Raw genomic sequence first — 12,647 nt, forward strand, 5'->3', positions numbered from 1 at the left:
AAGGATGTCCTTTTACACATTTTACTATCCAATGCAACCTGAAATAATCTGGTCAATGAAATGTTGTACAACTTATTCTAAAATATTAGACCAGTAAGTCAAGAAACAATAATCCTTCTTTCTGCAGCAACTTGTTAACCCTGGATTTCTGCATTCACCATTAAACAGCACATTATCACCAATGTACTGAGAACAGAAATATATTTGAAGAAAAATGAAGAAAAACTCTACACAGGATAAAAAATAGGAGGGGGCATAGAGAAGAAAAATAATAAAAATCACTGCAGTGTAGTCTACGAACATTCAAAGACAAGAATAAGTTCACCTGGCATTCAAAAGTATGAAAAAAGGGATAGAGTGAAGAAAAACAGAATCAGGAAGAAATGCAGGAGGGAAAATAAATAAATAAATTATCCTTTAAATTTAGTTCTTAGAATGATTTATCTTAATGTCTCTCAATATAAAGCTCAGAATTAGTCAATTTCAAATTCCTGCAGAAAGGATGTTAAATTCACTATAACTTTGTACTATTTCCTTTGGAATACACGTGATTTCTTTCCCCAGATTAAAGTTCAAGGTACTTCAACACATAGAAACCCAGTAAAGAAAAGTGGGGAAAAAATTCACATCCATGAAAACAAGTTGAGTTAAAGCAATGTCGCACAATGTGAAACAATCCATAACAAAACAAACATGAAGTTTGCAAAAGAAAGTATATTCAAACTCTAAGTAATGTGAGAAACATACGCATGTATAATTCACGGGAATGGCATGGGAATATTAAGAGGACCTGTAATTTCTGTTGTTAAATAAATAATGAGTTACTAGAGCATTGGCTTAAGCCCAAGTTAAATTCATTACTTGGAGATAGGAAAGCTGTGGACTTTTAGAAGCATCTCATGTATGTGATGTCAATTTCTTTCTTTTCCCACACCAGCAACACCAAGTCCATCAAACCCAGTTACACTAAATCTTCAGTAACAAAATCTGTGGGAAATGTCCAACTTTGACTGTTAGCAGTCCTTCTACAGTACCAACTTTACTGTGCCCGGTTGACTTGAAGGCACATTTAGTACACTTTTTTCTTCATTCTATGTCTCAAAACACCCGAGCAGAATGGGCAAAATGTTGCCTTCACTACAAGAAGTAACCTGAAAGTAATTCTGTATTTTTAGTGGAGTTCCCAAAGATCTCCAGTCCCATCAAAAACTACAAAAATGCAAACTTACCTTCTATGATCTGGGTATGTATGCATAATATTTCCTGTTCTTTTTTTCCCTGCTCTTGGCATTCCCCTCTGTGAGTCCAACTGTTCAATAACAACTCCAGCAGCAAGACGAATGCCCCCTGTCTAAATATATCTTAATGGTCTCCTGGTTTAGCCCATAGATGAAAAAAACATAATTATTTTAAAATCCTTATAGTTATTTACTGTCATTGAATTAGCAAACATAACTGAGTTCACATTTCTTTGTAGAAGTTTAAGGTGTTAGACATCTGTTAAGCTATTAGGCATCCAAACAAAAAAGCAATACAAGAATTCATTGCATTTGTACAATATTTATTTCCTATTACAATAAAATGAGGGGGAAAAAAATCAGCTGTGGATATATTGTGTTCATATGACCCCTATTGTCTGCTTTCTAGTTAATAAAAGTTACATTTCAAAACCATATTAACTTTTTGTAGGTAACTGGCACCTATACTTCCACTGCTGACACAATTGGTCGAAGTAGCATTCGTTCATTTTTTAGTTTTCCTTGTAAGGGCCGTTCCTCACTATTTTTTTAAAAGAAACACAATGTGCAACACTTTAAGACCCCTCTTATTAGTTAATAAAAAGCATAACTGCTATGAAAATATTGTCTTTCTATTTTATTACAAACAATTAATTCCAGTTCCCCAGGTGCAACACTTCACAGGAGGTATGGTGCTTCCTGCATTACATTTTCTAAGTCAGTAAAAGGGTCATCAATCTTTTAGTTATGGATCTCAGACTTTTAAGTCTAACACCAAGAAGCAGAAGCAAACACCCAGCGCTCTCCTTTTCTCTCTCTGTTGATAGAAGGATAGTAAACGCTTAAGACAACAAGACCCACAATTAGCCAGAAAGAAATATATTTAATCCACTTTCATCTCTCTGGTTTCACAGAATCTCATTAGAGTAAATATTTTTGCTTTCACTGGTAGGCTGAATCAGCTGAGACATTTCAAGGCAAGCACAGAACTCTGTGCATAGTGCTCCTACTTTACAAAGACTTTTACTCTCACCTACACATTAAGTCTCTAGTGAATGCATTATCCCTTTCATCTATTCAACTGTGCAGTTCAGATACTATGCAACCAAGGAAAATTTAAGAAAGGGGGAAAAAAAATAAAAACCAGACTGAATTTACTTGAATGCATTTGCTTCTGTGTCAAATCCACTTAAAACAGAGAGCACTGGTAAACGGTAGCCAATCCACAGAGCCTTTTGTACACTGCTGTCACAGAAAGTAACCCATGATATACATATATGCAGAAAACAAACCTCATTGTCCCTGTGCCTGCTTTTCCACATCTGAAGATACAGAAGATTAAGTTTATGTGAATTTCTGGACGTGACAACAAGAATTTCCATCCTTAACACTAGAGACAAGAACAAAAATATCTTCACGTGACAAAAACTAAATTCTATTATATTATTACATCGAATCCCCGTAGTACCAAGCATGTTAGAAAGATTCTGCTTACTGCCTCTCTGTATTTTAGATCCTTATCCCTAATCTGAGCTTTTTGACCTTCCAGAATTCGAAGCCAATCCAAGAAGCATCCGAAACGCGAGAGCAAGCGCTCCCAGCCTATGAAAATGACATCTGGAGATGCGATTTAACAATTCGTATTTAGTGAAATACAGTATCCACTTCCAAAGCTCATACTTTTAACCTTAAAATAAGCCAGTACTAAGTAAATTGCCAGGACCGGACAGTGGGGACTGACAACAGCGCTGAGATTAACCTGGAAGGCGCCGGCCGAGCTCAGCTCCATCCTCATTCACCTCTAACCGAGCCCTACAAGCCGCCTGTCCGATCCGTGCCCGGGGCTCTTCGCTAGAATGCGCCGCTCGCAGCACCGGCACCCGCTTTAGGCGTCCACCTGCACGAAGCGCCGCCGGCCCCCGGAAAGCCCGGGAGAGGGCAAGGCTGCCCTCGGCGGCCGTCAACGGCACCGGCGGCTACCGCGCCAGGATCCGGCAGGAGGGAGCGGCCGCGGGCGGGGAGGGAACCGCGGCCCCAGGGGAACGGGCACCGGCCTCCGTTCCCGGCAAGCAGGTACCCCAACGGCTCAGTGAGGAGAGGGGCAGGGCAGGGACGCCCGCAGACGGGGTAGGGGCGAGGCGGACTGAGAAAGGGAGGGAGCCAGCCGCAGACCGAGCGGGGACACCCAAGGGCAGGGACGAGCACAAGGACGCAGGGCGGGAGCAAGGGAGGTGCCGAGGCGGGGGGCACGCAGGGCGCGGCCCTTACCTGACAGAAGGTGCCGGTGACTCCCGCGGGGCAGGCGCAGCTGTAGGCGGCCGGAGGCTGGGGCAGGAGCAGCTGGAGGCGGCGGGTCGCGGCGGGGCCCCGGGCCGGTATTGGCGAGCAGGTGCCGTTGTTGCGGCAGGGCTGGCTGAGGCAGGGGTCTCTGTCGGGGGGCGCGGCAGTGGCTGGCCCGGGAAGGCAGACACGGCGCTGGGTCAGAGCGAGCAGCAGCAGCAAGAGGAGCGGAGCGGCTCGGGGCATGGCGGCGGGGCGTGCTGGTGCGGATGCCACTCCGCTGCAGGCACCAGCTGGGAGGGAAGAGAGAGGATGGAGGCAGCGGCTGCCCGGCTGCTCCCTACCCCCGTTCCCCGGGCAACGGGCGGGCGGGGACTGGGCGGGTACAAGCAAGCAGCCGCGCCGTCGTGTACCCGGCAGGGGGCAGCCGCGCGTCCGCCAGCAGCGCGCCTGGGCTCCGACCCGGCAGGAGGCGGTGAGCGGCGCTGGGCGGCCTTGCCCCGGGTGCGGTACCGGAGCGCACAGCCCGGTGTTATTTCGTCCCTACAGCCAAGGCGGAGCTCGGCTCGGGCCGGACTGGTCTGCGCCCGCGCCCCATCTGCCGCGGGAGGGGGAACGGCGGCCGGGTTGCTCCAGGCTGCTGGGGCCCTGGTACCTGCGCTGCTCGCCCAGCCCCCTGGTTTACCACGGGATCCGAGCGCTAATATACCGCCCGATAGGCATTGCTGGTCTGCCACTGCCTCCAGTTGGCGTGGCGAGTGTAAACGGTAGCGCATCTGGGACCAAGCCCTTTCCCGGGACAGGCAAACCCCTGGAAGGGAAATTCCGTGTTCAGGACCATTCACTGTTTGCTTCTCATTTACTGTTTCGTAACTGTAATCTGTGGACAGTTACTTTGAAGTTCCTTTAAAACTTAAGCAGGGGGAGATGGAAAGCATAAAATGAATCCTGTCATTTCCCATACTGCAGAAAAGCTGTGGCTTTTCTCAACTGAGGTTATCTACAGCTAAATTTTGAAAATCGACTTGTATTTCGCGAGACATTTGGATTTTTTTGCTACCTCTGGTTAGAGCCAAGATACATAGTCTGTAAATCAGGAAGATAATCCACAGTCTCTGTCCTTCTCTTCATTTGCTTCTGCAAAAATTAAGTATTTAAATCTCGCATAACTAATGACTTCTCATATATTTGTCATACAAAACGAGGGGATTGCTGGCAGCAACATGCTACAACTTTCATAAACCCCCACACTTTGCGTGCAGCTGAAATCCGTATCCCAAGTAGAAATGACAGGTGATGCTAATTGAACTGAAAGTCCATCGGGGGTTCCAGCAGCCTGACTGTGGTACTCTGTCCCCACTGGGGTTCCAGCAGCCTGAGCTTGACTGTGGTACTCTGTCCCCACGTGGGGCTGACGTGAACCGCCCCTGCTCCTCTGCTGTCCTGCCAGGACCTTTGTCCCTCTGATTCCTCCCTTCATTCATCCTGGTGCCGTCCTGGCTCCCACCACCACCACCCTGGAGCCACTCCTTTATTCAACCGGATCCAACTGTCTTCCCCCTATTCCCAGTACTGGTGGGTTCCAATGTTGACTACAGCCTGTAGGCACTGTGGTAATACAAATAAAAACCAGTCTTAGTTATATATGTTGAATTGTTTGTTTATTTTACAACTCTTCTACTTAAGGTTGCTTTTTCTACCACTCCCTGCTCACCAGAGCCCATCACACACTGTGACCAAACAAACCTTCTGCACCCACCAGACCAGCTCTTTTCTTTATTGATCATTATCAAATGGCTTATTTCAGTGGAATAGGGGAACATGGAAGACATGCTTACACTTTCAAACTAAAGGACTACTCACTGTTCTTCAAGCACTTTTTTTCCTCCTAACCAATAAATATTCTTGCTAATTTGCTCAGCTTGTTCCTAAAAATGTTGTGGAAAGCAATGCCAAAGGCTTTCCCCCTGTCAAGTTATAATAACCATTGTATTCCACTAACAAAATTTGTGGCCTTGATCTACAAGAAAATAATTTTATTTGACATGATCTGTTCTTGATAAGTTCACAGAAGCTGCAACTTGTCTCTTCGTTATCTTCCAAGTGCTTTGAAATAACTTGTATATATATCCCAGGGTGCTGTGGCAGTTACTGTCAAAGCAGCTGGGCTGTAATTCTGTCCCCCTCAATAGAAACATTTGTCCTTTTCCAATCTCCTAGGGCTTCACCCTTCCACACAGGCTGTCAAAGACAGTCAGCAATAATGAGCTTCAGCCAGTTCTCTAAACAACTTTTAGAACAAACCATCAAAACCAGGCAATTTGAAAGTTATTCTACTCCCTGACCTGACCAAGCTCTCCTTTCACTCAAACTCTTCTCCTGGCTGATGCTAACCATGTTGACCAGCTGAGTGACCTTCCTAAGAAACAGAATGCCTGAAGAAGCTGGTCATGTAGTGCCCCTATTTTTTAGTTGCTCTTGGTAGACCCAAAGTGTTCAGTAATTCTGGTGAAAGTCTGGTCTGTACCTGAGCCTTTTAGTAGTAAGACAAATATGGTTTCAAGACTGAGAGCTAGATAATGAATTCTGTTGTTGTAATAGCATGGCATTTGCAGAAGGGAACTTTAAAAATAAGCTAGTAAACCTACAGGGCAGGATATAACATGGTGTTCTGAGTCAGACTGGACATAACTATATAACATGAGTGTCCTTAGCATTTTACAGAATATATATAAGCAATATTTGCATTACAATTGCCATTTTTATAAGGAAATATTAAACTATACAACAGAAAATATTATGCTTGCTTAATTAGCTAGTGATTTTCCAAAATGTTGTATCTTTTTATGCACATTAATGTTCCAATAAGCATAGTTTAAATAATTTTATAGTCAGCTTTCTGTAAACAAACTACCAATCTTAGTATTCAGTAAGGATTTGAGCTGCCTGCCTCAGTTACACTTGCTAGAATTTGAATTGTATTATCAGTCTAATAGCTTATTAGTGTGGCTTAGATAAGCTACATTACCGCTTAACTCTTTATTTTGATAAAGAAGTACTCATCCTCTAGTGGCTTGGAGATTTTTTTTTATCTGTTCTGATTAAATATTTAGTGAGGAACAAAAATCTCTGTGATTTCCTGACAGGAATTTGTACACTTTAATGTCTCCCACAGCAACAATGATCTTTTTGATTAATTATTTTAAAACCACAGTTAGTTACATTTTTCTTTACTATAGGAGTTAATTTAGATGAGACAGTTACTGTGCTGACCCTTTTCTGAGCAGTGTCTGGTCTGTGATTATTTTCTGTTTCATGCTTTGGTTCAATGCAGTCATGTCTGTATGATATTGTTTGCAGAGGCCAGACTGACGTTTTCCTCATCTCTCCCTCAGCTTGTGGCTGCTTTAAAGTACCTCAGGAGTTTCACTGTCTACCAAAAGGACTGGGGTCTTAATTTCATTTGAGAAACTTCAGAAGGGTCTCACTCATGCAACTGGAGTCATATTTCCAAACTTACCCATGGTGTTCCTAATCTCATATCCAACAGCTGCCAAAATTAAAGCTATCGCCATTTGAAAGTCATTGCTGCAATCACTGAAACTATTACTGTTGAACATCAACATGCATTTATTCAAAAGGTTTTCTACATGTATTTATCTTTCTTTTTCCAAGCACATAGTTTCTACTCCAACAAACTCTATTAATACAACTGCTTGAATGATCCACATCTAAGTTTATCAAAATACTGAAGTACACATTTAAACACGTAATTAGCCCACAGAATCCAATTAGAATACTCACCTCAAAAGAAGGATGTTCAGGTGCTTCATATTGGAACTTTTTGCCTGACATTTGTGGGTTTGTGAGGGAAGGTTTTGGCCACAGGAAGTTAGTTTAAGCTCTGGAAAAACTTTTAAAACTTGGAGTTCACTGCTATAGGTGGATGAGAGGGAAATGTTGCTTTATTTTCATATGCACCTGAATAATTGGTATTTTATTTTTGTCTTGACACAGACTGGCAAACACCCTGCTCCCGGACAATGTGCAGGGATTTATCTGCTTTCCTCCCTAGCTCTTGCATTTCTATTAATTTTATTTTTCTCCACTTTATTAAGCTATTTGAAGATTGCATTCTTTCTTCCTTTTGTTCACTAATTTTGACATAGGAAATTGGTGGCAATCATGCCGATTTGTTTACTGCTGTCAACAGTGAAAGGAGATTTTGTTAGTTAACGTCTGCTGTTCAGGGGATCTGCAGTACAACTAACATCAAGAGAGAGCTGCCAGTCCGGGTACAGAAACATTCCTCACTGTGCAAATCATAAAATCTTGAGTATCATAAATCATATTTTAAGGCAAAATCCATAGAGAAGTTAAACTCTTACATCTGGGAGCACAAAACCAGCTTGTGAAAATCATGATGCCTGTTTTATCAGTGGTAGACAGACAATGCAGAAGTAGCAGTATTTCCCACATCTCCACCTGTTTGTTTGGCTCACAGGAACTTATATTTTTAGAACAGTAAAATCAATCCATACCTCTACACAGAATAGATGTTAAACAAGCAAAATGACTGCCAGATATTTGAGAAAGATCTTTCTCTGAGAGCTGCCTGAAAATTTGTCTCAATAGCTACTGCACCGGTCAGTAAAGAGCTGTACACAGTTTGAAAAGAGACACTTCTGCAGCAAAGATGTACTTTCAATACTTTAATAACGTTTTCTATCACTATCCTGTGTGACACTACAACAAATATTACTGTACTTCATGAAATGAGAAATTAATCTTATTGAAAGATTAATCAGAACCTACCGTTATGCAAATAAAACTATACTGGGTAAAATCCTGCAGATTTATACCAAGTAAGAGTCAGCTTCTAAGGAGCTTGTTTGAAAAGTCTCTCAGAAAGTAGCACTACAAAACAAATGTTGCAACTGACACAGCTGTAGCTTGAGCTATTTAAATCCTATTTTGTAGAAACAACAAAATAATTCAGAAATAACATAGGTTTTGCCATTTACAATCTTCTGCTCTGTTCTTAAGACATAACATAGATTTTCAAACAACAACCTGACGATCAAATAATGATTATAGTATTTTCTTTTACATTAATACTTTCAACTTCAGTAGAAATAAAAAAATAATAATGTAGAATGTGTCATTCATACAGACAGTAATTTTTAGTCAAAGAAACAGAGCAAGTATAAAGCACAGAATCTTCAATAATGTCAGAATTGTCTTTAAACTCAGAATTTACATAGCTATTTTGGTAATTCAAATGATGTGCTTAATACGACAGCTATCAGAACAGCTATGTGACAATGAGAACTTGGACGAAGTACTATATCTGAAGAAGAGCTATTTTGGTATCCAGTAAGTAAATGACTTCATATTTCTATGAATTTCTAGGTGCAAGTGGCAGAGGACATGACATCTATATTCTGGTTGGCTGGAAAACCTTACACATTAGAAGCTGTACAGAGGAGAAGGATAAATAAAATTCTGTAATTTTGTAAAAATATCAATAGATATTTTACTTAGAAAGAAAAAAAAAACAACCAAACAAAAACCAAGTGAGAAGATAACCCAGCCAGAGGTTGTAAGTCTTTATGTTTCTCTTTGTTAGTCTTCCTGCGCAGTAAACAAAAAGGTGAGGCTTTTGCTTGGTTTATGGTGAAACAAGGCTGGCACCTGGGATTCTCAAGGCAGCAGCCAGCAGTAAAAATATCCTAAGGAGAGAACTGCATTTATTGTTTTAATTTCAACACAGAATTTCACAGCAAATACAAAACCAATTTTATTTAGTTTCTGTTGTTATGTTTTGTCAGTTTGGTTTTTCCCCTCATGACATTATTCCTTAAAACCTTTTTCAGATCTTCATTTCTCTTCAAGCTTTTCAATTTATTATTGCTCAGTAATATCACCCTCCCTAGATTTAAAATTTATAGATAAACGCATCTTTTTTTATATGTGTTCTCCTATGCTTCCTTTATAAGTAGCAAATTATGGCTTATATGAAGACTGCAAGCAATGAATGCTCTAGGTATATTTTCCTCAAGAATTTAAATCATAATTTGAATTAATCTAGTTTTATCAGTCACCCACTGGATCTACTTTTACAGTTTTTTCACAGACTAAGAAGCTACATGCTAGCAGAGTCATTTACATAGCTTTTTTATTTCTGCAGGTGATACTATACGAAGATCAAAGCCATCTGTGAACATTCTTTTAAATGAACTAAACATCTTTTGTCAACTATTTATTAACACTTAGGTGCTGTAGGTCACATGGATATTTCACGGCAATAGAAGTTGAAAAATCACCATTTCTGCTTGTATAACCACTGCAAATACATATTCTTCATGCAGTTATCTCCCATTAAGAACTACTGGCTTCCAAGGAAACAGGCAATATGTTCAGCTTACTGTGAACCTGTAAATACTTCATAACGAATAGGCTAGAAATTACATGGGCTTTTCCTTATACCATAAAAGACTTCAGAAATAACTGCCAAATGGCACATGTGCACCAGTTACAATAAACAAATAAATACAATACCTGATGTGAAATGTATTATTAATGCAAATATGAAGATTCTTAATTGCTTTCAGTAATTGTAGCAGGATAGATATTGTCTGGTAGGTATTCACTAGGTCAGTGGCAGTATTATGTCAACATGGGTGTATCACTTAAGCCCTGAATGTCTTTTGGAACTTAAGAACACAAAATATAGACATCCTTAATCTGTACCTTAGTACTAGAATTATTCAGTCTTTGAGATGGTCAGAAAGAAAGTTATTTAGGTTGTATCATACGTCAACTCAAAAAACTCTGAGAAAGTGACTTGAATATGCCAACCCAGTTTTGTCAGGCTGATCCTATATAACACACTATCGAGTGGAATTTCTCCTTTTAGTTCTGTGTGAATTACTAATTTGTTCCTAAAACTACTACAGAATTATAGAAACTTACAGTACTAAAAACATTAAAGAGTTTACTATCATCTTTATGACTACACCCAGACACAGTGTGTCACCAGTAGTGACAACCATTTGTACTATGCCACAGTCGAGTATAAAAACAGAGTAACAGCAAATTCTTTATTTTTTCTTAACTTCTTCTTGCTTAGCTCCGTAAGTGGCTACAAAGGTCATGTTCTTGCATGGTTTAACAAGTCAAAATAGGAAACACAGAATCAGTAATTTATATTCCAGATTCAGCTTTGCCTCTTTTTCCTTTTTTTGGTTTAAAGTGCCTGTGTGTCTGTTACCTTCAAGTAAAGCAAGCATGCTTGGGGGTTCTCCAAGAGTAGAGGGGCCTTAGCACACAGGGGTTCATTCAAGTAATGAGAAACCAAAGTCATAAAGAGTTGGCATGCTATCTCAAAAGACGCATATCTAATTTTCTCAACATCCAGCACACACTCTTTTAGCATGTGCTACAGTGTTACAAACGACCTTTATCAGACAGGTAGGTATTTTCACTTAGAGTCGTACCTCTGCAAAATAAGCTCTTGCGACAATGGAATGGCTGATTTTGCAGAAGACAGTGTCAAGGTGTCAATTGCTTTAATGCAAAGGGTTCTGTGCCTTTCATCAGAAATGATCAATTCTGGGGACATTAAATAAATAAATAAATAAATAAAAAGTGTAAGTATGAAAAAAACAACAAAAAAAAAACAGAGGAACAAAGTTACTGGTACTAGCAAGTTTACTGAGGATTTTTAAATGAAGATGCATAAACTGTGAATTTGAAAACCAAACTGCTATCTTAAATTGCATATAGAGCAAGGGATAAATCTCATCTTGTCTGGTTTTCCACTGTCACATGAATTTTCTTCCAAACTCCATAGTGAAAAAAAGACATACTAAGTGCTTACCACAAAAAAAAGCGTGTGACAGAAATGATCTGTGTCATCTATTTGACAGCTTCAGCTACATCCATAGGTGCCATTGCTCAGTCTCTCTGGCAAATGACACATTGCTTAGAAAAGCAGCAGCATAGCGCACATCCATGCTGTGTACCATCTAGCAGCAACTGGAAAATATTTAATCCCTGTTGCTCTGAAGGGGAAGTCATACACCTAAACCTCCATGAAATGAAACCAAAAAGGCAAGCTCTGCAGAAGGGTGCTTAACTTCAATTTGCCTACAAATTTCATAAATGGCATTGGGCAAGTAAAAAGACTACATTGCACCAAGAGTAATTTTACTGAATGAAAGGTGTGGATTTGCCCTTTTGAAAGCTGTTTTGCTGATATTGTGTAATACAAAGCAAATATAGTCAAAATTCCTTAACACCTCTTAAAGCTATATGAAATGTAAGAGACATTGTTACACAGAATTATATATTATTCTGATCTTCGCATTGATTCAGGTGTGAACAGATGCATTTTCATGATTAAGAATCAAGTAGGTAGGGTCCCTAGAAGAAATAACAGAAAGAGCCACTATACATTTGATAAAAATATTTATATTCACCATTGACTAGAACTGCCTAATTCCATTTGAAAATTATTATAAGGCTAAAATTATTGCTATTAAATTATTTCTTTTAGGTACCAAACTAAAGTTCAATAATTAGATATTTTTTTATCTCTCACAAAAGATTAATAAGCAAATCTCTAGCAGCTGGTAATTTTTTTGCTTTTATTTCCAAGTCGAATAACAATTCTGAGATGCCCCACTTGCAAGCACGTTCTGTTTGATGCTGTACATAGAAAGGACAAAAGAAGCTTCCCACTGCAGAGAACTTACCATGAAAGCACAAGAGGGGCCAAAGCCAGGCATTACGGAAAGCCATCACAGCATGAAGGACAGAATGAGACAACACCAACCATGACAACAAGCCATAAACATAAATAGCAATTGTCACTTAGCATGATCGTGGCAAAGAACCTGAGAATACATACACACATGTGCAAGATGAAGAACAGAAGAGAGAACAAAGGTTCTTTTTTGAGCACTGAAAGACAAGGACTTTAATGTGGTGGAAAGGAATTGTTAAGCAGAAAGCTCCAGTATATTCAGATCCAGTATGGATGCAAGAATTTATTTTTGAGGCCAAACTGACAGGGAGGATGTTTGTATTAAAAATTAAATAAATAAAAGTAAAGCTCTTGGAAGG

At 40.1% G+C, this 12,647-nt stretch overlaps 1 protein-coding gene across 1 annotated transcript in view; it reads right to left on the bottom strand.

Annotated features, from left to right (window-relative positions):
* Positions 1-3,764, bottom strand: part of DNER (delta/notch like EGF repeat containing) — a 128,926-nt gene extending 125,162 nt beyond the window's left edge. Inside the window, exon 1 of the mRNA XM_005147040.2 lies at positions 3,507-3,764. Coding sequence (XP_005147097.1) covers positions 3,507-3,764 — 258 coding nt within the window. The remainder of the gene's footprint in view (positions 1-3,506) is intronic.
* Between the last annotated feature and the right edge of the window lie 8,883 nt (positions 3,765-12,647).

Source organism: Melopsittacus undulatus, chromosome 6 (assembly GCF_012275295.1).
Source record: "Melopsittacus undulatus isolate bMelUnd1 chromosome 6, bMelUnd1.mat.Z, whole genome shotgun sequence".
Taxonomy (NCBI): Eukaryota; Metazoa; Chordata; class Aves; order Psittaciformes; family Psittaculidae; genus Melopsittacus; species Melopsittacus undulatus.